This window comes from Urocampus carinirostris, chromosome 8 (genome assembly GCF_059441175.1).
Source record: "Urocampus carinirostris isolate Australia breed hairy pipefish chromosome 8, RoL_Ucar_1.0, whole genome shotgun sequence".
NCBI classification, from domain to species: domain Eukaryota; kingdom Metazoa; phylum Chordata; class Actinopteri; order Syngnathiformes; family Syngnathidae; genus Urocampus; species Urocampus carinirostris.
The window spans coordinates 10,165,900-10,188,617 of record NC_142356.1 but is presented as its reverse complement, the minus strand read 5'-3'; the positions used below and the strand labels follow the sequence as shown (position 1 = coordinate 10,188,617).

Here is a 22,718-nt window from a genome sequence, read left to right as displayed (position 1 = left end):
TTGGCAGAAAAGTCCTTTTCTTGCTCGGAGTATTCTTTTGTTTATTTTCTTTCGTCAAATCGTTCGCTTCAAAACACGTGTTTTCCTTGCCTTCGCGGTCTTCTGAAGAATTTCTCCGCCGTTTTTTCGTGCCGGAATTATTGCCGTTGTTACCAGTTTCTGTGTTATGTTTCGACTCATTACCGACACTGAAGAAATTACCAATTTTTTGTTGATTTGCACCTAGTACCAACTGTTTTTACGGAGGTATACTTCTCTTTCACTCGACAACCGCCACAACAACGACGTCATTTCGAAGCAACGAGATCTCGTTTGCCGAAATCGGCGCGAAACCAAAACAACAATTGCGGATCTGCCTGACAAAAAGTTTGGAGTGTTGTAAATCTTTGTTTAAAAAAAAAAAAAAGTAATCAGGTAATAATGACAATTTGGTGTCAAAAACATTGATTTGACCCAATGCGTCCCCAGCAAAACTGATGCGTCTAGGACGCAGGGACGCGATCAAACGAGAACACTGCATATGGATGAATACAAATGTGAAATTCACTACAAATAGATAGATACCACTGTGGCATTTTCATCGAGAGGGGATTAAATGAAATGGACAGGTTCCGGAAGAATCAACATGAGGCTTTTTCGCGAGTAGCCGGAATTTGTGTGGATCATTTATCTCCACAAGTTCCACATATAACTATCCCACGTGGGGTAATCAAGGGAATAGTGTATATTTTTTCCTATTTGGTGTGTGTAAACTATTTGAGTCTACTTGCTGCTTTAAGATCGTTGTGGATTGCCTTCTAGTGAGGTCAAACTTGTGTTTTTTTTAATAAATTACTCAATGATTTGAGTCATGCATCCTGCAATTTCACCCACCACTCTGTGTGGCAATCCTGCGGTATACTTGCACCATGCTGTACGCTCAATGTAATGATGTCATCCCAGGAAGCCGGTTCGAAGTCGGGAAATACTTGGGAGTTGTGGTGTGTGTGGGTGTGACGCACATTTTGGATGGAAAAAGCATCTGGCATAGAATCTTTGGGAATGAATTAGCTAAGTATTTTACTCCGGAAAATCCGATTTGACGCAAGGCCGCAATGGAGGGTTTTGTGACTAAGCAGATTTTAAATGCTGTTCGAGTGACCTTAAAGTACAGCGACTGCTGCCAGGTCTTAAGTGTTTAGTCTGAAAAGCCATTGTGTAGCAAACAACCTTTTGAGTGTTTTCATGCTGGCTGCACAAAGAGAAAATATTGTAACAATGGAATGTATGCCATTATTATTTACAATTTTTATCTGGAAATCTTGTCATTGTGGGGAGCTTCAAGAAACGATTAAGTAATTTGTACAAAATACAATTGTTTAAATGCAGTTCATGTGTACAGACGCTGCCCTACTTACGAAAAAATAGGTTCCAGACGATCGTTCGTAAGTTCAGTGCTATATTTATTTATGGAATGCATGTTTAAGGTTTATACGAGTATGTTTAAGGCTTGTATACGTAACCTTTATTGTTTTGTACTTAAAATAAACATTTCATAAATTAATATTAATAAAGTTAAGTTTAACTTACTTTTGGAAGATGAGCTTCAAGATTTAGGCAACTTCCTCCTCCGTGGTAAAACGTGGCTGAAAAAAAAGCGTTCTGACCATTTTCTCAACCGCATCAAGCTTTCGTATTCCACTTTCAATTCAAAAGAAACAGCTCACCTCTTCTTTATATTTTACACCAACCATATTTAATGGATGCACGAGATATTAAACAATAAAAATGTCAAAGTTCAAGAGAAAGAAAGATAGAGATACAGTATCATATGTTTACACACAAACTAGGAAGAGGAAGCCGGATTTCTTCTTTGGGGTGGATGCTGGGTGACCTCTCAAAGCGCCACACGTCGTTAGTGGCGAAAAGAGTCACTATAGTAATGTCCTGTACTCGGAAAAAGGTGCACACGATACAAAATCTAACTTACAGCAATGTCCAGATGTTTTTCGACATCCCGAAAAAAATTGTTCGTAGCTCGAATGTTTGTAAGTAGGGGAGCATATGTATCTGATTTTAATTAATATTTAAGAGAAAAAGCAGTGCTTTCTGCTAAACTTAGAGTTGTGATCAGCACTCAATTACAGCCTAGCACGTTGAAAAACCTAAAAAAAAAAAAAAGAGAAATTATAATTTAAAAAAAAAAGTTAAAGTTTAGTTTTTCTGTTAGCAGGAAATTATGCTCCTTTAAGTAAGGTGGGATGCGTTCTTTCAGGTGTCCTTAAAAAGTTAAGAGTTAAATATTTTCTCTATTAAGTGGTTTGTAACAATGCTCAACTGAGTTCAAGCTTTTATCTCATCAGTGTTGTTTGGGGCAGAAACCATTAGGCTTCAGGAATGAGGGCTGCAGGAGTGCTGTAGTTTGAAGTTGTTCTTGTTCCCGCATGTTTTTATTTTATTTCTGTTTGTCAGTGCAGCATAAAAATGGTGAAGGTAAGAAAAGGCCAAGTCCAAACCCCCCAAACAATTAAAAGAAGTAGAATTTATTCAAGCGTGTCTAAGAAGTACCCAACTTGCACGTGTATCATTAAAAAGCTAATTGAGGCTGCAATAATGTGACAAGCAAGGAAATGGTGGCAGAGTTCCACATTCCAAACAGTTCCTTTCAGTAATTAAACATGCACTCTGTTGTTGTTCTTGACTGTAAACATGTTTTTATTTTGCTCTTTTTGAATAGAATTAGATGTGAAATAAGAATGGCAGCGCGTGTGTGGCACAGTTCTCAGATCATGAGATCAAACCTTCCTGTGTGGAGTTTGCATGTTCTCCCCATGCTTGCGTGGGTTTCCTCTGGGCACTCCGGTTTCCTCCCACATTCCAAAAACATCCATGTCAGGTTAATTGGCTGGTCCAAATTGTCCTTAGGTGTGAATAAGAGAGTGAGTTGTCTGTGTTCCCTGTATTTGTTTATGTATATATATATAAAATGTACAAATATATTTTTTTTTCGCATTGTAAAATGACCATTGATGCTGCTCATACCGCATCAATGTGGACAAGAGATAAAATTGTACAGATATGATGATTATATTGAGGTCCAACCATCTTGAAATCTTTTTTAAATGTTTATAAAACGTGTCCAATCTCAGGATTCTACCAAGGAGAACAAATATGATTAAAAAAAGAAAGTTATTGAAATTGCTGTAGAAAAGGGCTTGGCCTGAGAAATATTGGCACGAGGAAATTTGGCTGGGTTCCGGGCCGATTGCAAATGTTGTGGATTGTCTGTCGTTGTGATGCTAGCAGAACAGGTGCAGTCACTTGAAAGCTTTTCCTGTAAATGCTAAAAAGCTTCCCGTTTGCGTCACAAGGAGGTGGGATTTAGGGTCAAAGTCGAAGAAGGAGCTGCTAGGGGTCTTATTGTTGCTCAGTATCAGTATTAGTCTGATTTCTGTCTATTGATTACCTCTGTGATGCAGTTAGCAACCAATCAGCAGCCAGTAGTGAGATAGTGTCACTATCTATTTTCTCATTTTTCAAGTTCAGACCCTTTTATTATTTTGCAAATTTACATTTTCACAATCAAACATTTGATCATCAGCTTCCACTTTTGTAATAAAATAGTATGTGTATGTTTCCATGCAGGCAATAATACAAATGGAAACGGAACACCTATTTTTGGAGAAATCCGGATGAATCGTTTACAATCAGCCCCGTATACATAACGTTTGCGAGTATACTGATTTTGACGTTGAAGCTGCAGCGACGTAATCACGCAAATATAAGTCCGTTCCAAATTTAAGTTTTAGAATGGAGATTTAATTCATGCCACTCACAAAATCCACCTAAATACAATTCTGCAAATGTGAGCTTTATTGCTGTGGCTCATGTGTTTACCCAATTGCTTGCCAAAAGCATGGACTTACACTATATATGGATGCCTACAAATGTAACCTTTTTATATTGGGGCAGAAAATAAAAAGGAAATGTCTCAGGGAAATTATTGAATGCAAATAAGGCTTTTTAGCGAGTATGTCTGAGTTTGCATGCATCATTCGTCTCCGTACTAAAAGTCCCACAGTGCTTTGTGTCCTAAAAATATCACAGATGAGGGAAACTGCACGGGCAATTGGATTACTTAAACGCAAATACATTAACAAGCAATCGGAAATGACGGGACCAACCCAACCATCGTAATCTGAAAACTCACATTCAGACCTTAATCGGATTATTGTGCATGTTTTATATGGTTTTGCATCAGCGGAATACCGACAATATTCCGATCAGATTATTACCGTATTTTCCGCACTATAAGGCGCACCGTGTTATAAGGCGCACCTTCAATGAATGATATATTTTTAAACTTTTTCCATACATAAGGCGCACCCCATTATTAGGCGCTATAAGTGCATGCTGGTTTAAGATCAGGTAATTGAGCAATTTTGTAATTGTAATCCTGTGCAGTCCTTCGAGACATTTTTGTGATCAAGGGCGTCATAAATAAATGTGACTTGACTTGGCTACAGTAGAGGATGTAGTTATGTTATGCAACCGTTAGATCGTGCCGCGCTAAAGGGAATGTCAACAAAACAGTCAGACAGGTCAGTCAAACTTTATTAATAGATAACAAACAAGCTTTCCACAACTCCATTCACTCCCAAAATGAGTAAACAGCCGTTTTATTATTTTCTCTGAGGTAAAGCATTTTCGTGACACATCTTAAACATCTTTGAACAACAGCAAGGCATAACATTTTACTTTTCCTCCATTTAGTCAACACGAAAAAAACGTCTGATACTGTTATGGTAAATTAAACATTAGTGCAATCGCAATATAGTGACACTCGTAATGTGCAAAAACAACAAGTGCAAAACAATAACAGTAAAGCAATAACATAATAACTGTAAAATGTAAAACGTTGTAGTGGGTTTTACATAATTCACCCATGGAACCATTGTTCAGTTAGCGAGTTCCTAGGGGGACTCTTAATTCTGCCGTCTCGAGCCACTCTTGTGTTCGATTCATTAATGTTGAACTCTCTCGCTGCTGCTCTATTTCCGTGTTCTACTGCGTGACTGATCGCCTTGAGTTTAAACTCTGCGTTGTAAGCGTGTCTCTTAATAGGAGCCATTTCAGGGTCTTTATACAAACGCACAAATAAGAGAATCGTTGTTTAATATTTCCCAGTATGCACAGCACACTTCTTCTTCTACGCGAAAAATGGAGTCGGTGGCTGCTTACCGTAAGTTGCGAGACCTTGTAATTCAATATTGATCCATATATAAGGCGCATAGTCAGCTTTTAAAAAAAAAAAAATCAGATTTTATGTCCGCCTTATAGTGCGGAAAATACGGTACCTGCATGTAAACCTACCCCGTGAAATCAATAGTAAAAAGTGTTGCTTTCTCACTTGCCTGTTATCTGAAGTTCAGTGGCCTTTTGATAGCAACCCTCAACCTCTTTAAACATGACAAGGTTATCAGTATTTTTTGGGTTTGTGGACACAAGGTCAAATTGATGACATTTTTGTTGTCTAACTTTTTTTTTTTTTCAATCCACACGCCAGCGTTCGAATGCAACCCCGACCAGATCAAGTGCGCCAACGGCCGCTGCATCGCCCGCAGGTGGGTCTGCGACGGCGTGGACGACTGTGGCGATAATACAGACGAATTGCCTAAAACTTGTGGTAGGTTTTGATTTCGCGTAGCCTCCTCGGGTCCAATTTGCATCGTAGACACGCTTGCTCCTCCTTTTTCTAATAATTTGCTAACTCATGCTTCCTGTTTACATTTCTCAGCGGACAGAAAGTGTCTGGAGTCAGAGTTGAGCTGCGGTGCCCCTCTGCATAAGTGCGTGCCGCTGAGCTGGCACTGCGATGGCGAAAAGGACTGTGAAAACGGCACTGATGAGGAAAACTGCAGTAAGTAAGGAAGATGAATACATGCATACGTACACACAATAAATTCTCAAAAATGGGCAGAGGAACTATCTAAAATGTTCAGAACCACAGACACTCCCCTACTTACGAGCATTCGGCTTATGCAAAACAACAGATACGATCATTTTTTTCAGGATGTGGAAAAATATCCGCACATTGCTGTTAGATTTTGTTTGTGCACCCTTTTCCGAGTAGAGGACAGTCCTGTAGTGCTTCCTTATCCCTCTACTGGCGTGTGGCGCTGTGAGAGTTCACCCAGCATCCACCCCGAAGAAGAAATCCAGCTTCTACTTAAGTGTAAACACACTGCACTGTATCTCTAGCACGCTAAGAGCTTTGACATTTTCATTGTTTAATATCTCGCACATCCATTCAATATGTTTGGTGTAAATTCTAAAGCTGGCACTGTGATGTTTATTTGTGACGCCGTTTATCACAAGGAGTCTCAGAGACCTTCACAGATCACAGAATGTCAACGCTTGGTTTTTCAGTACAATGCTTTCTCATTCAGCCTGCTTTGAAACGTTATAGAGCATATTATTTGATCAACAAAACAATACCGATTACTTATACAAGCCTTAAAAACACTGATATAAACCCTAAATAATTACGAAGAAATTCAACTTACGAACAATCGTCCGCAAGTAGGGAAGCGTCTGTAAAAACAAGACAGCTGAAAACGGTGTCAGGTATACGAGTGCATAGCGCCGTTGGGGTTCTGCAGCCGAAAGCTTCTACGCCAAATCCCCATGCAGTTGGTGCCAGGACGCAAATTAGGTCTTGTTTTTTGGGCTGTTTAAACCTGCGGCTTTAAATCCAGTGCAGCTCGTATAAAAACCCAATTGAGTTTTGTCCCTAAATTTAAGCATGCAGCTTTTAATCAGGGGCGCTAGGGTCTGGTATTGACTGAAACTCATTTTGATGGTTTTTTAAAGTCATTAGTGTCTGATAACAGTAAAAAAAATCTCATTAGCAGAAGGGTTAGCATAGTGAAGAATTTTTGGGGTACAATACTATTACTTTCTGTCACGGCCGCCTTGAAAGGAGAAATCCTCTCTCACTGTGCTATATGAACTGAGTCTTAAGGTAAACACATGAGTGAGAACGCCACTGCAGTGTTCATTTTACCTGTGAAAAGTGATGGGTCCCGGGGACTCGCATGCTCAAAAATCTATGAGTCCCAAGAGAGATCTATGGGTCCCCAAAATTTAGTGTTATCGAGGTTGAAATCGTAAATATATAATTCATTCAGTTTTAATCATCAAATTATGAATTCATTTTCTGCATCAAATTATTGTTGGTAATATACCGATTAAAGGGATAACCACAAACCTGTCTTTTTTTTTATTTTCTCCTTTTATACTTCCATTTTTTCTTAACTTCTTTATACAAAATAATTCGTAATATCAATTATCAAAGCAAGTGAGCTGTTTGAGAGCCGGCTCTTTTTAATGAGTTGAGCCAAAAAAGCCGGTTCTCTAAAAAAAAGACTGACTTCCTTTCACTACACAACGAGATCTCGTTGGCCTAGATCGGCTTGCAGACGAAAACTCGAACCGCGAGACCAAAACAACAATGGCAGATCTGCCTGACGAAAAGTTTGGAGTGCAGTAAATCTTTGTTAAAAAAATTAAACGGGGAATGATGACAATTTTGTGGCAAAAAGGTTGCGTCCCGGGGACACACGTTGATTTGAGACTATGCGTCCCCAACAAAAATGATGCGTCTAGGATGCAGGGACGCGGGCAAACGAGAACACTGCCACTGTGCCGTGGTGTAGTTGCACTCCTTGACGGACCTTCGCCCCCCCGAAGGCCCCGACCCACTATTTGAGAACCACTGGCATAGTGTTAGATTTCATCATTCCTCCTTTCTCATCTGCAGTGGCAAAGCAGTGCACGGACCAACAATTTCGCTGCTCTTCGGGCGAGTGTATCTCCAAGAGTATGGTTTGCGACCACGACAACGATTGCCCGGACGGCTCGGACGAGGCTTCCTGCCCGAAGCCCACTTGCGGCCCGCTAGCGTTCCAGTGCAACAACACCAAGTGCGTGCCCGACAAATGGCGCTGCGACGGAGACGGCGACTGCGGCGACGGCTCGGACGAGTGGCCCGAAAACTGCGCCGATCGACAGCTCGACAAGGAGAAGGCGGCTTGTAAGGACCACGAGTTCCAATGCGCTGACGGAGAATGCATTTTAAAGAGCTGGCGCTGCGACGGGGGCACGGATTGTAGAGATCTATCGGATGAAGTCAACTGCAGTAAGTGTTCAAACTAAATTCCTTTTGAACAGATCTGCATATTTCGTGCGGTTTTGGCACTATAACGCACACCCCCAAAAAATACAGACGCTGCCCTACTTACGAACGAGTTAGCTTCCGGACAATCGTCGTGTTCGTAAGCTGTTTCAGTGCTATACTTTGTATGTTTAAGTATCATATAAGTGTGTTTAAGGCTTGTATAAATAACCTGTATTGTTTTGTACTTTCATAAAATTATATGCTCTATAAACATAAATAAAGTTGAGTTTAACTTACTTTTGGAAGATGAGCTTCAAGAGTTAGGGCGCCTTCCTACTCTGTGGTAAGAAAGTGGCCGAAAAAAAGCGAGCCAACCATTTTCTCAACAGCATCAAGCTTTCTTATTCCACTTTCACAAATAGTTTTATTACCTTGTTACTAAAAATAAAACGCCGTTACGTAATGAGCCAATTTTATAATGGCGTTATTCCCAGTCATAATATATCACTCATCACAATTGGATGCAACAGAAATCAAACCCGGCTCATGGCGGAGAGCGAGCCTTTCCACTTGATCACAATGGATACAGACAACAAATGAAAAGGCATCAGGTTTTATCGCATCATCACACAATTTGTAGTCACAGTACCACGTTGTTGATGGGGTTTTTTTTTCCAGCCGGGCCGCGAAAATGCTGTCGGCCAATAAACCAGTCCATGGTACAGAAAAGGTTGGGCACCACTGAAATACAGTATTGTAATACTGACTCGCAAACTCTCTACCAAGTGCACGAGATCCTGAACTGAATGAAGAGAAAGGCATTGTTGGAAGCAATTTGGTCATTCTGAACAGAATAAAGATAAAGGCATTGTGGGAAATAATTTAGTTGTCCTAAAAGAAATGACTTAACGCACAGCCCCATGAATTCAAAACGTTTGTCACATACTATGCTTAGTTTGAGCTAAGAAAAAGTTAAAAAAAAAAATACTGATTTTGAATCACTTTGTTTTCTTGTTTCTCTTACATATCTGATACTGTGGAAAAAAAGTGTGATATGAGATAAGACTTGATGCTTTTTCATGTGTCATCTTTATCTCTGGTGGTCTAATAGACGGGATCCAGCACTCTACCTGCCGTGATCCGGGATCGATTCCCGTTGCATCAAAAGTTATGGAATTGTAAACAAGCATGCACATCCCTAGCGGCCTGGTGGTTGGGATTAGGTGCTCTTACCATTGCTAACCGGTTCGATCCCAGTTGCCAACATTGTTTTACAATTGTGATTAGTAAAAAAAAATAATTCATGACTGATGAATAATTCCACACATATTGCACGTGTTTCCAATGGTGTCCACATATCAGAGGCACCGGATCATAAGGCTCACGTCCAAGTTTCTGCTCAATTTGGGGTTTTTACATTTTAATAATTTCTTTCAGCCCGCCCGACTTGCCGCCTGGATGAGTTCCAGTGCGCTAGTGGTCTTTGCATCCATGGCAGCCGTCAGTGCGACGAAGTTAATGATTGTCCCGACTCTAGCGATGAGACCGGCTGCCAGACAGGTGACATTTCATTATTATTTTATGGGGCACCATCTTTGGTAAATAAGCTTTATTAGCTCCAGAATTGTGCCGAAAATTCCTGGGAAATTGATAGATGGATAGATGGATAGATAGATACTTTATTCACACTTCCAGCAGTATCATTGCGTTGAAAATACAATAGTAATAAAATAAAAGAAATAGAATACATAAATACCCAATATAACATGTTGATATAGAATATTTAAATAGTGCTACATAAAATACACACTGTAATAAAAATAGGGTATTATGAAAATTTGGGGGTGGGGTTTAATGTGGGCATTTACTCCCCCGGGTGGAGTTAAAGAGCCTCATGAGAAGGGTTATATTTAAACCAGAAGAAATTGATCCCTTTAATTTTTGGGGGACTGAAGGATTTGGACTCAAATTCATTTGCATTGACTTTGCCTGGTGGGACGATGTTTAAATATTAACCTATACTTAGTTCCTACAGTAGAAGTGTCCAAATAGTAATACGAGACATTTCATGTTGGTTCAGTAAATTTTTCATTTTTGGTTGCATATTACACATTTTTTCAAAGGGACAGTGTGAATTATTTGAACACTAGATGTCTCGCTGTATTGTGCAATGCAAACAAAAAAATGAATGCTAAAAATCCTAAGGAAGAATACAGACTACAAATGCCTAAAGTAGATAAAGTGCTCTTATTTTCTTATAATTTATTTGCCTAGCATTTTAGCTACGTCGTTTTTTTGTTACCCATAGCGACAAGATATCAGACAATTATGCCCGCCCCTCTCGGCTCATGTTATGTTAAATAAATGAACATTTCTCAACTTACCAGCATTTAAAAAGAAATTTTATATATATATATACTGGACTGTCTCAGAAAATTAGAATATTGTGATAAAGTTCTTTATTTTCTGTAATGCAATTAAAAAAACAAAAATGTCATACATTCTGGATTCATTACACATCAACTGAACTATTTCAAGCCTTTTATTATTTGAATATTGCTGATTTTGGCTTACAGCTGAAAAAAACTCAAAAATCCTATCTCGAAATATTAGAATACTTCCTCAGACCAAGTAAAAAAATAATTTTATAACAGCAAAACTAAATCAAACATTTGAAAATGTCCATTGATGCACTCAGTACTTGGTTGGGAATCCTTTTGCATGGATTACTGCATCAATCCGGCGTGGCATGGAGGCAATCAGCCTGTGGCATTGCTGAGGTGTTATTGATGCCCAGGATCCTTCGATAGCGGCCTTCAGCTCATTTGCATTTGTAGGTCTGGTGTCTTTCATCTTCTTCTTAACTATACCCCACAAATTCTCGATGGGGTTCAGGTCAGGGGAATTAGCAGGCCAATCAAGGACAGTGATGCCATGGTCAGTGCACCAGTTACTGGTGGTTTTGGCACTGTGGGCAGGTGCCAGATCATGCTGGAAAATGAAATCCTCATCTCCATAGAGCTTTTCAGCAGATGGAAGCATGTAGTGCTCTAAAATCTCTTGGTACACAGTTGCATTTACTCTGGACTTGATGAAACACAGTGGACCAACACCAGCAGCTGACATGGCTCCCCAAACCATTGCTGACTGTGGGAACTTCACACTGGATTTCAAGCAACTTGGATTTTGCTCTTCTCCAGCCTTCCTCCAGACTCTGGCGCCTTGACTTCCAAATGAAATGCAAAACTTGCTTTCGTCTGAAAAGAGGACTTTGGACCACTCTGCAACTGTCCAGTGCTTCTTCTCCATAGCCCAAGTCAGACGCTTCTTCCGTTGTCTTGAGTTCAGAAGAGGCTTGACCATGGGAATACGGCTATTGTAGCCCATTTCCCGGACACGTCTGTGAACTGTGGCTTTTGATACCTGGACTCCAGCTTCAGCCCACTGTCTTTGAAGCTCCCTCAAATTCTGGAAGCGGCTCTTCTTCACAATTTTGTTAAGGCTGCGGTCATCTCTCTTGGTTGTGCAGCGTTTCCGGCCACATTTATCCCTTGTGGATATGCTTTGAAACTGCACTCTGTGAACAGCCTGCTCTTTGAGAAATTTCTTTTTGTGTCTTACCCTCCTGATGGAGGGTATCAATGATGGTCCTCTGGACAGCAGTCAGATCAGCAGTGATTTAGAGTGTTTTTAAGGCTCAGGAAACCCTCGCAAGGTGTTTCGAGTTAATTAGATGATTCAGGTGATTAGTTGAATAGCCTACTTGTATACTTTTTCATGATATTCTAATATTTTGAGATAGGATTTTTGAGTTTTCTTAAGCTGTAAGCCAAATTCAGCAATATTAAAATAATAAAAGGCTTGAAATAGTTCAGTTGATGTGTAATGAATCCAGAATGTATGACATTTTTGGTTTTTTAATTGCATTACAGAAAATAAAGAACTTTATCACAATATTCTAATTTTCTGAGACAGTCCAGTATATATATATATATATATAATTTTTTTTGTTTTTTAATTTTTTTTTAATTTTTTAATTTTCTTAAGTTGATAAATGTGAATCTAAATCTAAATCGAGAGGGAGAGAGGGCGAGAGGGATAAATATATAATTGATTTTCACTAGGACATGCTGAATAATACACACTGTGCCTTTAAGTTACTCCTGAGATATACCAATTTGATGGTTCAATTCAATTTTTAAAGTACTGCATTTATCATTTATCGTAAAATAATTATTCGTACATGTTTTTTTTAAGGGAATGGGTTTAGTAAGAACTGTTTTTAAACCTTTTTTGCAACTAACATTACCTAATGCAACCATGTAACTTATTAAATTCACCTTTTGAATTGAATCACTGGAACAATGCCCTCTGTGATTTTAATTTGAGATGCACCTTTGTATTCCCTGTATTCCTGTTGTTTGCCAGCCTATATAAATTCAGTAACGTCAATTTTGATATAAAGATACATATGGATGAAGTATTGTTTGTACATTTCCATAGAAAACGTGTGCGATGGCCCCTCTCAATTCAAGTGTAGCAACGGAGAGTGCGTCAGCTTAACCAAGGTGTGCAACAAGCAGAGAGACTGTCAAGACGGTTCGGATGAGCCAGTTGGACTGTGTGGTATGTTTTCCTTTTTACCCGATTGTGTACACCTTTAATGCTTATAGACTGGAAAATATATTTCAAAACTAATTAAGCAGCCTGCAAGGCCCGTGTCTCGCCCGCGTGTTCAAACCCCGGGATTCGAACCGAGCAGCTCAGTTGAGGACTTTAATTACCAGTGTTGGGCACGGTATTTTAAAAAAGTCATTTGTTCTAGTTACTTTTTGGAAGAAGTAGTGAGTGACTGAATTACTCTACAGTAAAAGTAACTAGTTACCCAGGAAAGTCACCATTTTCGTTACTATAAATAAAAGTTGTTGCATGTCTAAGAATTTGAAATGTTTCAAACCGTTGAATAAAGAATATGTAGCTGCGTGTCATATTTATTGCACCTCACCAGCAACAGTTTTATCCTACGCTTGGAGTGCAACAAAAGATAATGGTAAATAATAGCATAAAATAACAATCGGCATGTAAACACGCACAAAAACATAAGTAACGCACTGATTTTGACCGCCAGTAATGGTAACGGTGTTGTAACATGGCAAAAATTTGTTAGATTACCCTGTTACTGAAAAAATAATGCTGGTACATTACAAGTCAATTCATGTTTAAAGGGCTGAATACACTACTATTAAAGCATCCCCTGATCTTAAACCTTCATGAGGGCAAGGACAAACTCAAAAACCTCAGCACGAGGAAAATGAAGAAACCCTTTGAATGGGCCACGTATACATTGTAATGTTTTCATCAGATTTTTTGCTGGTAACATGTTATTCATAACGGCGTAATTACCAACATTGTTTATTACAATCAACCTTCATGTTATGTTAGGAATTGGCACCACTTAACGTTTTGAGCAGGTCAATTTGGACTTGGGGTGTAACTCAGTCCTGACCACCAAAACAAAGGAGTATCGCTCAATATAGTTAATACAACATCCGAACCAACTGTATATCCATCCAGAACCATATATTCCTATTGGAATATTAATTTTTGGCACCCGAGACACATCAATCTTTACATTTTATAACCTTTTAAACGGGTCCCTGGAGACCCTAACACGACATAAGGATTGAACAGAGTATACCCTGGGCCTATGATTAAGATAAACTCATTCCTTAAACAAACATTGAGAAAATGGCTCACCACTGTCTTATAAGACAGGGACGTGGATTGAAATTGAGCTTGAAAATGAATCTTATCCAGGCAAATAAGGAAGTCACATCTTAACAAGAGACCTTTTGTTAAAACTGGAACTAGCTGGATTTTGAAGGTTGTATAAGATTAGGGCAAACTGATCAGAAGACCACTTGGAAACATTGCTGGGGAAGTACTAAATGAAGGGACACATTGAAACATCAAATGAACAGAGTGAGTAAATATATGGATAAGCATAAGCAGTGTCTGAAATAACGTCTGCCTGGACTCCCGGGACGTGCATCTTTTACATCGGGCGTACAACTTACAAAACGTCTCTGCCCGGGTGGCCGACAACTTTTTCAAGAAAAAAAATATTTTGTTTTTTTGTTGTTGTTTTTTTTTTTCCAAATCAAATGTTTTCTTCATTCCGATTTCGAAATCTTCTTTCGGTTAGGAAATTTCGGTTCGTTTGGCAAATTGCAAACTCGGCAGCCAATCACAACCCTGCATCGAATAACTTCGTGCTTCCGGACTCTCCCGAGCATTATAAGGTCGTGCATTTGCATATCAGTTTCCAAAGTAGACGCACAGAGAGCACAAGAAAAATTAAGAAGTGGTTAGGAATCGAGCCAAAACCTCAGCCCCAGAAGAAAGATTCAAAAGAAGCTAACAAAATTGATGACGCTACAAAACGTAAACGTACATTAAGGGCATCATGGAAAGAGTTCACGTGGCTTGTAGCTGACGACGCACCGCAAAAATTGTATGAATGAAGATAAGTAAATACAGATACATATTGATGCCAGATGGAAAACAGCGATGTCATACACATGCAATGAATGTTATAAGTAGATTTATAATAAACTTAATTTTAATGTGTTGTTCTGTTATATATTCTGATTATCAATCCTTAACACTATGTAACAATGGGGTTTTTTTTGCGATTAGTCGTCTTATTGTGTTTCAAGTTGAGAAAAATGGGGCAGGCAACTTTATGGCTGGGCAGGCAACTTTTCAGAGTTGTCTGCCCTGGTGTCCGCTAACTTTTTCTCATGAGTTTCAGACACTGGCATAAGGTGCCTTTATGAGAACTAAAATGAATAATGTGATTCTTAAAATAATGATGTTCTGATTAAATAGTAAAAGTAATATAGCTGGAAAAGAATAGCTTTTATAAAGATACTATAAAGATATTATACTCCTTCATAAAGAGTCTGTTTAGTGTGTTCATTGTTGTTACTGTGTTGGTCTCCTCAGACCGCAACGAGTGCTTGGTTGGAAATGGCGGATGCTCCCACGGCTGCATCGATGAAAAGCTCGGCTACAGCTGTTCTTGCCCCGGTGGATACACCCTGAAAGTGGACAAAAGGAACTGTGAAGGTAAAGGTGTTGAAATGATTGAAATGCAGTAGACCCCGGGATACGGCATTAATCGTTTTGGGGTTAGGGTTGTAAGGTGAAATTGTTGTATGTCGGGGTATAGAAATCTACGGTAATTAAGTAATGCCGCTGATACCCCAGATAAATACATAGAAAATAACAAAATTGCATATAATAAAAGTGTAAATGATTAAATATCATAAATTATTGTGAGGGGGAAGGGAGAAGACGTGGAAGAACTGAATATAATACTTGAACTTGGGAGGACTGCCATATTCTCAAAATACTTAGTGGCCTTGATGGCCTCTTTATTTTTCATAACAGTCCAGATCATTGATTGGTTATGGCCGTGCAACTTAGTGAAGGTAGCGATTTGTGTGCCTTCTTTGTATTTCTTGATAATCTTTTGCTTCATTTCCATGGTTATCACGCTTCTGATCCTTATCTGAGCATCACTGCAAGTCCCAGGACTCATCGCAAATGAGTGCAGTACAACAATAATATATTGCAATATATCATGCAAAATCTTTGCGAAGCACACTAGATTCTGAGCTCAACAAAGAGAATGAAAGGCATTGTGGGAGGGAGTTCAGCATTTTGGCATCATTATGCCGTGATGCTAACAGATAGCCGAGAAGCATCTTATATTATGTTGACCAATATGTAGCAAGTATTTGGGTAACACTTTAATTATGATTTAATCATGTAGGCAGTAGCTCAGGAGGTAAAACGATCGTTTTAGGATTAAGGGATCCCAGTTCGAATCCCGGCTTGTCCGTATTACATGTCGAAGTGTCCTTGGGTAAGACATTGAACCTCCAATTACCCCAATAAGCAGGTTAGCGCCTTACATGGCTGCACAGATCACGGCCGCTATAGTGGGGCGGCAGTGGCTCAGGAGGTAGAGCGCTCGTCTTGGGATCAAGAGGTCGCAGTTCGAATCCCGGCTCCTCCGTGTTACATGTCGAAGTGTCCCTGGGTAAGACACTGAACCCCTACTGCCCCCAATAAGCAGGTTAGCGCCTCACATGGCTGCATGGTCACTATTGGGAAATGAGAAGCACAATGTAAAGCGCTTTGGGAAGTCTTGACTTGAAAAGCGCTATATAAAATGCAGATCATTTCATTTCATGATATTACAAAATGTATACCTATTACAGGTTGGCTAGTACTAGAAGATTAGGTTAAACTACTGGAAGGCAGGAAAACATTAAATACAGACCCAGACCAGATGTTTCACTTGCAAATAAATATAGTGAAGAATAAAATGAAAATGTACAAACCTTTATAAACTGCAGTTATAGAACCAGAAATCAGTGTGCACAATATATTGTCAATCAAGACAGGCATCTCATCAGGCTTGGTTCATACTGCAGAGCCTAATGCTCAATTAAAAAAATTTTAGGTGTTTTTTTTTAGATGGTTCACATTTCCAACTATATGCACCTTGGATATGAATGCCACAAGTGTTCTCCATGCGCAGAAGAAGACACATGATGTCACACACACTGTGCTCATGTTTGCGGAAGTACTCATGGATATTAATGTTGGAGTGTTGTCCCCCCAAATTTTCATTAAATCCAAATGCTAGCTTTCCCACTGTTGAATGATTTTTGTGATTTGAATGTAAATATAGTTAACTACCGCTTTAAGAATGAACTTCACTGCCTGTTTACAGCAGTGATTCACTAAATGGTTCAGAACATGCCATTTTGGCTGTTCCAAAAATGATCAAATTTTCATCTTCCATGAAGGTGTGAATTCATGACAGTCTTTGTTTTCGTCCGCCGTGGTTGTTGATTTGCCCGCTTCCTCCCACCTCCTTGAATGCAGAATATTGATGTGCCGTTGGCATGAATGGGTCTCGACTGTTCACACAGCGGTTGCATTCGAAAAGATCACATTTGTATCGGATTTAAGACCACTTATGAAAGTGGGCTGAAGCAGGTGTGAAAATTTCAGATACGTGCCTCCATGCAAAAACAAATCTAATTTCCTGGCAGTGTGAACTTAGCCTCATGAGGCACGTAATTTATACAGTCTTGCAATTTTTTCTCTACGCGAACAAACATCTTAAGGTAGGAATGCAAACCCGGGAGTGTTACCCTAAGTCTCAAACCATTTTTTTTGCCAAACGCTAATTCGCGACTTTCCGACCCCGTCCCACAGACATGGACGAATGTGCCGAGCCTGACGTTTGCAGTCAGATTTGTATCAATGAGCCCGGAAGCTACAAATGCGATTGTGAAGACGGCTACGAGGTCGACGCCGTGAGCAAAACGTGCAAAGCCGTTTCAGGTAATGCCGGGAATAAGAAAACATGACGTGGGGATCAGATCGTCACCTTGAGCCGTCATTTCTTCTCCAGGTGCCACGCCCACACTATACTTCACGAATAGACACGATGTGAGGAAGGTGACGGCGGATCGGCGCGAGTACGCGTTTGTCATGAGCGAGCTGAAGAATGCTGTGGCCCTGGACATGAACATGCCCGACAAAATCATTTTCTGGTCTGATCTTTACAACAAGAAAATCTACAGGTAAAACATTTGCTTATTGTGAGTCATAATGGAGTCACTCAGTCTACTAGAGATCACAAGAGCCAAGAAGAAATCCGCAGGTTCGAAAGCGTTCTCCATCCGGACCCCGGTGCTGTGGAATGCTCTTCCCCCTGAGAGTCGATCTGCAACCTCAGTGAAAATGTTTAAATCTAAGCTTAAAACACACTTCTATTCTATTGCATATGAATAATCTAGATTTTATGTTGACAATATCTGTTGATTAATATTTGCCCTCATGTAGGTTTTAGATCAGGGGATGGTGTCATAATAGTCTGTAGTGTGCAATAGTCTTTAAACTGTGCAGCCCTTTGAGACTCTGATTAAGGGCGTCACAAATAAACATGACTTGACTTGACTTTTTCCACACTAAATGCCCTTTCGCATACACCGTAAGCTAACTGTTGGAAAATAAACTGTGTTATGAGTTTCTCTTTAAAAAAAAATTTTTATATACACTAGAAATTTTTCTCCAATTCAATTAAATACTTCTTGTTTATGTATCAGCATTTACATAATATCAGCCATTTAGAAACAATTACGATGACTATTTGATTTGATTTTTAAAGTCCTCTTACCATAAAAGTGTCAACTCTATTGTAATAAATGATCTTGCGCTCATAATAATTGGGTCACAAGAAACACATTCTGGGTATAGGGTTTTGCAGGAGCAACCCCCAAAATTGAGTCATTGAATGACAAAACCCCTAACAAAATAAAGTCGTCCGGTACAAAACAAAATCAACTTCCCAAAAATGGGTCCATCCATCTATTATCTGTATCGCTTATCCTCATTAGGGTCGCGGGGGTGCTGGAGCCCATCCCAGCTATCCTCAGGCAGTGGGCAGGGGACACCCTGAACTGGTTGCCAGCCAATCGCAGGGCACACAAACACATACAACTCACTTGCTCATTCACACCTAGGGACAATTTGGACCAGCCAATGAACCTGACATGCATGTTTTTGGGAATGTGGGAAGAACCCTGAACGCCCGGGGAAAACCCAGGCAGGCACGGGGAGAACATGGAAACTCCACATGGGTAGGCTGCGGTAACTGGACTTAAACCCTAAACTTCTGCACCGTGGGGCTGCGCGCTAACCAAAAGCGGGTCAATATGTTAAAATCCATTGCAAAAATGCATATTTTTGTCTCTGGATTAATTTTGTGTTTGTTTTTCTTAAATTCCAACAAAAAATTATGAAAAGTTGAGAACTAAGAGAAACAAATTGTACATAATATACAATAATATATATTTTTTTCCTTTCATATATTTTCTTCAACACTAAACAATGCAATCAGTTTGACTTAAGGTAAGGGTTTAGAATATCAGAGGCAAATCAAACTAAAATGACTATGAATCAAGTTAATGGACTTCTATATTTTGTTGCTTCTGTGGCAACTTCAACAGTTTTTACAAATGTACCGTACTAATTAAACCGATCTCTAAGATTTCAGAAATAATGCAAAGATACCATGGACTAAATATAAACTAATGAGCATCCCCTCCTTCCAATCTGCTATGTGGACATTCAAATCAACTTCCCAATCACTTAAATTGAATCGTTCATCATTTCTTTTAACAGCTCCGAGCTGGACACGGCAGCCGACTCCTCCCAGCACTCGGTGGTGATCGACACCGGGATCGAATCCCCGGAAGGCCTCGCCGTCGACTGGATCCACTGCAACCTTTACTGGACCGACAGTTCTTTGCGCAGCATCTCGGTGGCTACGACAGACGGCAGCAAAAGGAAAACCCTGATCGCCGACGACCTTCAGAAACCGCGAGCCATCGCCGTGGATCCAGTCAACAAGTGAGCAAGTCGCGCCGGTTTCATCAGTGACCTGACTCTGATCTTGTGAATGAATGAAATGAATTCGAGGTGGACGATTATCAGCACTGACGTTTGGGAATTTGACGGAAATTGGTATCGCCATTTTTATTTAACCGACGGGCCGAATAAATATATATAAAACTTTTTTTTTTTTTTTAAGGCTCGGATGCAGCCTAGCCTGTCTCCCCCTCTCTCTGTGTCGGACACTACCCACCCCACGCCTTCTTATGGAATAAACTACCGTTGGAATAATAATGTCAAAGGGAAGTAAACAGCGGCAGCTCTGCTAACTCCTGAGCCCAGACATGCTAGTGAATCAAGACCCCTGATAATATTGAGATTTTGCATCATTTTAAAACAAGCTGGCATGAAACGGTCAACCACTACAAAGTTAACAATTTGTCAGGGAAAAAGAAAAAGCTGTAAAATAGGGAGAGAGAAATTAGAAGATAAAATGAATAAAGTAAAAAAGTAAAATGATAACGAAATGATTAACTCAACACAAGGGGCAGATTCCTAAGCATATTATATATCATTTTCACATTGGGAATTATTATATTTAAAAATTCAACCAAAACTCTAAATTCGTTTACATGATTTTGAAAAGTAGGTTTACATTAGGGATGACATTAACTCAAGAGGTGGAGCGCTCGTCTTGGGAGGCAGGTTCGATTCCCGGCTCCTCCGTGTTATATGTCAAAGTGTCCTTGGCCAAGACCCTGAATCCCTAATGCCCCCAACAAGCAGGTAGGCGCCTTCCATGGCTGACTCCCTATTGGTGTGTGAGTGTGTGTGTGAATGGGTAAGTGTGAAGCACATTGTAAAGCGCTTTGGGAGGTCTTCATTGACTTGAAAAGCGCTAAATAAATGCAGACCATTTACCATTTAAAAAGTCTGTGGTAGAAAAGCGTGTGTGTGATTAAGAGATAGCATAAAAAGTGTTATTAATTTGTTGTAGGAAAGCACGTTCGAGTTAAGACTGATATATTAGCTCTTATCATAACATTAGTTCGTCAATTAGGCGAGTGTGTCTGCATCTACTCATAAGTGCAATGCTCTTTGCTAATTAGGATTGTATGCTTTTTTTAAGGGGTTTGAAGCTAATATCATGGCTATTTCAGATTCACATATACTTTATTGTCATTCTTGTACACGTGTATACAGAACGAAATGTCGATACCTCTGACCCGCAGTTTCCTTGAATGTACAGATATAAATGAAATGTTGTATTGAGTTGGAGTATTGAAGTTCTAATAATATACTAAATAATTATAGCTATGTATAGTATTTTACAGTAGTGCAAAGAGTGCAAGAGGAGCAGCTAACCAGATGTGCAAAATGGGCTGTCAGAGAAACTTAAACTCAACTTTTTTCTATTTGCACTTATCTTTATATTTCAATGTCTTTCGATACATGCCGTGTTTGCGATACATTTGATAAAACCGCCGTTATGTCTTTGAACTAGCTTCATGTACTGGACTGACTGGGGTGAGGAGGCTAAGATAGAAAAGAGCGGCTTGAACGGAGATCACCGTGTTGCCTTGGTCACCAAGAACATCATGTGGCCTAACGGAATCACCCTGGGTAAGCGAACATCCGCCGCTTGTCGTTATAAAGTAGGTGAAATGAGACGATGAGAGCCCGTGTTTGTGGACAGACCTGGTCAACCAGCGCCTCTACTGGGTGGACTCCAAAATCCGCACGCTGTCCAGCGTGGACGTGCACGGATACAGCAGACGTACTCTCATCATCAACGAGGAAAAGCTCATGCACCCGCTCTCTTTGACTGTCTTTGAGGTCAGTTTAGGACAGGAGGTCAGCCACAAGCGACTCTAGAGCTGCGTGCGGCCTAGTGGCTCCCTGGCACTTTTTCAAAAGTTTTGATAATGGAAAATGGGATGGTTTCTGTAGGAGGACAAACAATGAGTATAGTTTTGTACAGTATAGAGCAAGGGTGGCAATTGTTCCTGCATTGGGTTACAAAAACTTTGGCCATGGGTATGATCCCGGAGACTTATCAATATTATTTAGTTTATGAATAAATATACATGCATATACATGTTTTACTTGTTTTTAAAAAAAGATTAGTTTCATTAACTTTGTTTTGAAATGCTCAAAACACTATATGAGGCCCTTGCTTTCAGCACAAAATTTGATATTTAGTTTTTGTAGGTTTTTGGTGGAGTTGTATTTTTTTAGCATTTTTTGTAGTATTTCTACAGTCAGATTTTTGGTATATTTCTGTAGTATTACTAGTTTTATTTTTGTAGCTTTTCCATAATTTTCATAGTACAATTGCTGTAGTTTGTCTGTAGTATTTTTTTTAGCAATTTGGAGTATTTCTAGTTCTAGCCTTTCCATAGTATTTTGGTAGTATCTCTGTTGTATCTTTGTTGTATTTTCATAGTACAATTGCTGTAGTTTGTCTGTAGTATTTTTGTCGTAATACTGTATGAGTATTTTTTTTTAGCAATTTGAAGTATTTCTACAGTCGGATTTTGTTGTATTTCTGTAGTATTACTATAGTTTTATTTTTGTAGCTTTTCTATAGTATTTTGGTAGTATCTCTGTAGTATTTTTGTTGTATTTTCATGATACAATTGCTGTAGTTTGTCTATAGTATTTTTGTCGTAATACTGTAGTAGTATTTTTGTCATAATATTTATGTGGTAAAATTTTTGTATAATATTTATGTAGTGGTTTGTTTGTAGTATCTTAATAGTAGTATTTCTGCAGTGTGTATTTCCAGAGTAGTATTTTTGTAGTAGTTCCATAGTACAATTGCTGTAGTTTTTCTATAGTATTTTTGTAGTAATACTATGGATATATATTTGTAATATTTCTGTAGTGTTATTTTTGTCATTTTTTTCTGTCGTAGTATTTGTATGATTTTTGTATTTCAGTATTACAGAAGTGGTATATTTTTGAAGAATTTCCATTTTAGTATTTTTGTAGCGTGTATTTCCATAGGAGTTTCTAATACGGATTTCCACAGTAGTATTTTTGTAGTATATCGTTAATATTTTTGTAATGTTGC

General features: G+C 39.3%; 1 protein-coding gene across 1 annotated transcript in view; it reads left to right on the top strand.

Annotated features, from left to right (window-relative positions):
* ldlrb (low density lipoprotein receptor b) overlaps positions 1-22,718 on the top strand; it is a 36,224-nt gene that overhangs the window by 4,984 nt on the left and 8,522 nt on the right. The window contains exons 2-12 of the mRNA XM_088341572.1: positions 5,546-5,665; positions 5,777-5,899; positions 7,802-8,179; positions 9,596-9,718; positions 12,662-12,784; positions 15,167-15,289; positions 17,459-17,587; positions 17,658-17,829; positions 19,433-19,660; positions 21,147-21,265; positions 21,339-21,478. Of these exons, the coding sequence (XP_088197698.1) occupies positions 5,546-5,665; positions 5,777-5,899; positions 7,802-8,179; positions 9,596-9,718; positions 12,662-12,784; positions 15,167-15,289; positions 17,459-17,587; positions 17,658-17,829; positions 19,433-19,660; positions 21,147-21,265; positions 21,339-21,478 (1,778 nt within the window). The remainder of the gene's footprint in view (positions 1-5,545; positions 5,666-5,776; positions 5,900-7,801; positions 8,180-9,595; positions 9,719-12,661; positions 12,785-15,166; positions 15,290-17,458; positions 17,588-17,657; positions 17,830-19,432; positions 19,661-21,146; positions 21,266-21,338; positions 21,479-22,718) is intronic.